The 5,079-nt window shown below is 37.4% G+C and overlaps 1 protein-coding gene across 1 annotated transcript; it reads right to left on the minus strand.

The window, feature by feature from the left end:
* Positions 1-484: 484 nt before the first annotated feature.
* Positions 485-4,845, minus strand: LOC121939014 (progesterone-induced-blocking factor 1-like; the record flags this gene model as incomplete). The annotated part of the gene is made up of 2 exons (XM_042482166.1): positions 485-666; positions 4,747-4,845. Coding segments are annotated over 2 exons (280 nt in total), but the record flags the coding sequence as incomplete, so codon positions are not given.
* Positions 4,846-5,079: the final 234 nt, after the last annotated feature.

Consider the following 5,079-nt stretch of genomic DNA (forward strand, 5'->3'; position numbering starts at 1 on the left):
ATACACAGTTATTTATTAGTATACACACAGTTATTTTTGTGTAAATCTTTATTTCATTAATTTATTTATTTGATCTTATTTTTCCCTTCTCTTTTTAATATTCTTATTTTCAATTCTGTTCCAATCTCAAAATATAATATTTTATATCATTTGTTCTGCATCTGTGAATGCAATCTTATAAATGTTTCATATAACTGGAAATGAGCTTCAACACAACAATATACTATATGTATAATCTTATTTAGCTCAATAAAACTATCTGAAATGAACACCGGGGCATTAAAATCCATTAATGGCATTTGCACCTATAGTCAGTGTTTGTTTATTATCAAACATGTATCTAAACTTCAGATTTAAGAGTCATGTTAACTGGCTGAAATCAAACCACAAGAGGGAGATGCATGCAAAATTTAAGTGTGCGCTACAACTAGAAACTGTGTGGACTCCTGAAATGCCACAAGTAAAACATCTTCCCCCTTAAGTCTTCATGTTTCGAGTACCTCCAATTTCTTTTGCTGTTTCTCACACTCCACCTGGCACTGAGCCAGGGCCTTAGCCGTTTCGTCCTTAACCATCTGAGCGCGCTCAGCTTCGAAGGAGTGCAGCTTGGCCTGGTTAGACAGCTCTGCTACCCGGCTGTCGGTTCCCAGCTGGAGCTGCCGAAACCTGCATAGATGGGGACACATAGGTTGATCATAGGTGAATAGGTGCATTTTTAAACTGACAGATACAGAAGGTAAACTCAGCTCTGGGTCGCTGGTTGAACTCAGACGTGCCTGGTGGTTTCACACTAATGTTGCAACGTCTTCCTTCATATAGATACAATCGCACTTAGTGATAATTTGCAGAATAACATGTTTTTTTAAGAATTGGCAAGGAAGTGACTATTTAGCGTGCAATTTTTATGTTGAGGTATTTATGTTCAAAATTTTCTGCGGTACATAACAGCACTACACAAAGTCACCGAGCAGGAAAGCAGGTCTTAAATCGTTTGGTGGCATTAGAGTATTTCTCAATGATGCTCGCAGCAATGTTTGGCCTTGTTTGATCTTTCACTTGAGAAACATGTTTTAACTTTAATATTCAGTAATTAAAGAAGAAGACAGAAAGAGACAGTGTATTCTACAGTTTCGGTTTTCAGATGACACAATGCTGCATTGAGTCAAAGCCTTGTTAGATAAATGCATGTGGGTGGGACGGCTTTTACAAAACAGAAAGACAGTTAAAAGCAACTTGAAAAACGTTTTAATGTCCACGAGACCATAAAATGAAAATTGGTGGTTGATAATTTTGATAAAATGTTGATCAGTCTGAGAATTTTGTGCTTTGCTCTGTTTTGTATAATCTTAGATTGAGTATCATGTGGATTTTTACTGTTTGTAAAAAAAGAAAAAGGAAAGAAAAAAAGGGAAATTCAAGGAAATCACTTTATGCTCTGGGAAATCCTGATGGGCCTTTTTAATTACTTTTTAGACTTTTTTTATGGGCTAAAAAATGTATTGATTCATTAAGAAAACAATCACCAGATTAACGGAAAGTGAAAATAATCATTTACTGCAGCCTGAACAGTAAAGGGCAATGGTTTTTGAGCCCAGTGTTCTTCCTCAGGCAGCTTCCAAGCACCAACACACAGACTCTATTAAACCACGGAGGTTGGTTGGATAATATTAATAACTCTCGATTACAGCTGACCTGATAGGATTTCATCATCCATCGAGCGCAGGCCTGAAATGTGCGCTCGGGGTGACAGACATGTACACATGGTCAACATTTCATGCCTTCTTTTATTGATGGCGGCTGATATTTAGATGCAAAATGTTTTTGAAAAAAGGGTGTAATGAGCCATATTTTATCTCTCCACTTCCAAATGCCAAATTTAATGGCGATATTTACAGCTAAAGTGAGTATGAGCACCTGACTCTGGGGCTCCCTGAGGCAGTTTCATGTAGTGTATGTCTGCTAGAGAGGCGAAAACTGTCCTCAGCACACTGTGTTTTTGGACAAGTTGATTGCCGTAACTGGCCTGTTAGCCAGAATTCTGAAATAGAGCGCTGAGATTCAAGCTGCCTTCTATGCTACAATCATCTGACGCCATTTCAAGCTTGTCCGCCTCATTCTTTGCCCCAAAAATAGGGGCATGCGCGGGGTTAGGGGTTAAGGGCTTGTGGCTAGCATCTGTCGTTGCTGGCTTGCGATGCGACGCATAGAGGGAATGTGATCGCAGCAGAGAGAGAGAGAGAGAGTGCAAGAGGGAGTGAAGTGTGTGTGTGTGTATGGAAAGACCAACAGCTGGTGGTTTGGATCTAGAGAAATGACTGGTATGTAGTAGTAACTCAGGACAGGGACACCACTACTGCTGCTGCTGCTGTGTGCGTGCTGCTCTGTCTGTCTGTCTACTGCAGATATGATATTGAAAAACAAAGTGTAAAATAAAAAAGCTGCCTGAGCACTAAAACATGAGTGTAAATTGACATGTTTTGGAAACAAATTTTTCTATATGAGTCCTTTCAAAACTTAAAACATGTTTCTAAAATGTGTGACTAAAAAAACACATAAATTATTCCAGGGTTCCTAAAACTTCAGGCAAGTGGGATTTAGCTCTTTGAAATTTAAGACCAATTTTACAGTAGCAAATCTTGGAAAAAATAAAATAAATAAATAAAAATAAAACATGTACCGACTTCAATTACTTAAAGTTAGGGAGAATTTTATTTAACTTATTAAATTAGACTTTATTTAAATATTTATTGTGACATAAAACATGACTCTGCTGATGTTAATGCAAGAAACATTGCATAAATTATTATTATTCAATTAACCATAATTTTGAGCATTTGCAATGCAATGTCAGGAAAAGAAATTGTTATAACCCTCCTCCAATGTCTAAGCAATTTTAAGACTTTTTCTTAATTTAAGAGATTTAAGACATTTTAATGTCAAGGCCTTATTTTCATATTAATGAATTCAATGCCTTTTTTTTAAATTTTTTTTTTTAGAATTTTTAAGGATCTGAAAGAGCACTGTATGCAGAGACAGACATGTATATATGCTGTAGGAATATTGCACAAAAACAGGATACAATATTCAGAAGGTTTACTGAAATACCTTTTGAAATAAAACAAAAATGCAGACTTAAAGTATGTGAGTGCATGTGTGTGTGTGTGTGTGTGTGTGTGCAGCAGGGCTCACAATATATCTGTTGCAATTTCCATGCAAGATTTGAAACTTCCTCCAAGGCCATGACCCAGAGGCAACTTTCGAGACTATACTGAGATTGGCTTTGTTGCCTGGGGCAGAGATAGTGACCAGCAACTTGGATACAAATCTCTAAGAGGAGGTTTGGAAATGGGAAGTGACTTAAAAAGCAGCATTAAGTGAAAATGTTATGAAAATGTTATAAGATCAGAAAAAAAGCTATATCTTTGTCAAGAACAAGAAAAAAAATCTAAAGAAGCTATTTAAAATCATAAGCCACAGTGTAAGGAGAATTCCTCAGTATCTAAACAGTCATCACTGCTACACAGTATTCTGTATGCTACTTTGCTTTCAACATGCGCTGGAAGTATTTCACTCCCAAGAGGCAGGCAGTCCGGCCAGTGTCACCAGTTGCTATGAAACTGACCTCCAGTGACCTCTGACGTCCATGTGACCTTCTGACCCCACAGTTACAGCAAAGCTTTCATGTGATCTTCAGTAAGACACTGAACCACAGCCAACAGAGTCCTGCCGCTCCCACAACATGCGCTAATGACAGACTGCCGCTGGCTCACACATCAGCAACAGACCAACAACAAGCTCGCAGCTTTCAGGGAAATTCAGAGGAATTCAGTCTTAATATCAGCTTGTGATCAGTTACACTAGTTAAGCTTTGTTCACTCCCACGCACACAAAACACTAGAAAGACTGGGCGTGATGGCGTTCGCCGCCTCACATTTTAAATTTACACATTGTCAACAAAAAAAAAAAGCTGTACTGACTTGTCCAAGCTTTCTTAGCAGTTTAGCAGTCGCCCTCAGGTGAGGTTGCTTAATATTTTCTGATATACGGCCTAATAAGAGTGCATCCAGGAAGTGGCCTACATTCAAGAGTAGCAGCTTTAATCAAGTGTTTTACTCATAAAAGGTTAACGGAGTTGTAGAACATGGCAATATTTGTGAAAATTATACATAATATCTCGATTATTTATTAAATAAAGTAGCCAAAAATGGCGAGTGCAACTTGGTCTCCAGGTTGCTGCTGAAGATTTGAAAAACGGTGAATACTGACAAGTGCAACAAGAGAATTTTATAATGTGAAAATGTTTTATATCAAATATATTTCTGTGTTACTTAAAATGCAGCTTTTATTGTAAAATATTTTTTTATTGTATTTCCCTGTTTTCCTTCTTGAAACCACATTAAAGGGTTAGTTCACCAAATTGCTGAGAAACCTGCTTTCTCCCTTCTGTCAACTGGTGTCTAGCTATGCATGTAGGACTGGATTTATTTATCTTAGTTTTCTGTTTTTTTGGTTGTTTTGCTTTCTGCCTTTCTCCCAAGATAAGGGAGTTGAAGAGACTTCATTACAAACAATCACAAATAATATACATGGCTCGATAACACCACAACTGTGTTTTTTGTTGTTTGTTGTAAACTGGATGAACCAGCCCTTTGAATGAAACTTAGTTCATATATTAACACTGTATGATGTAAAGTGAATGGAAACCTGTATTAAATCTAAATGTGTGTGATGGCTGGTAAAACTCACTGTTCCAGTAGTTGGTCATATCTGGACTGAGTGTCTCTCTCTGCAGCCACAGCTCTGTCCCTCTCCAGCACTGCATTGTCTCTGGCCTCACGCAAGTTCCTGGTCAAATACACACACACACACACAGTACACAGTATCAGCATGGTCTGTTATGTCATTCGTAACTATAAAAAAACATTATTTCTTTTCAAGGTATGGTTGTATTTCCTTTTATTTTGATGCTAATGTGAAATATGTGTGGTGATAGCTCTTCCTCTTCCTTAATTTTTTTTTTTTATGTGTGTGCAATGATTTGTTTTAATTAACAACAGCTCACATTATTGTACAATTACA

This window comes from Plectropomus leopardus, unplaced genomic scaffold, assembly GCF_008729295.1.
Source record: "Plectropomus leopardus isolate mb unplaced genomic scaffold, YSFRI_Pleo_2.0 unplaced_scaffold3982, whole genome shotgun sequence".
Lineage (NCBI taxonomy): Eukaryota > Metazoa > Chordata > Actinopteri > Perciformes > Serranidae > Plectropomus > Plectropomus leopardus.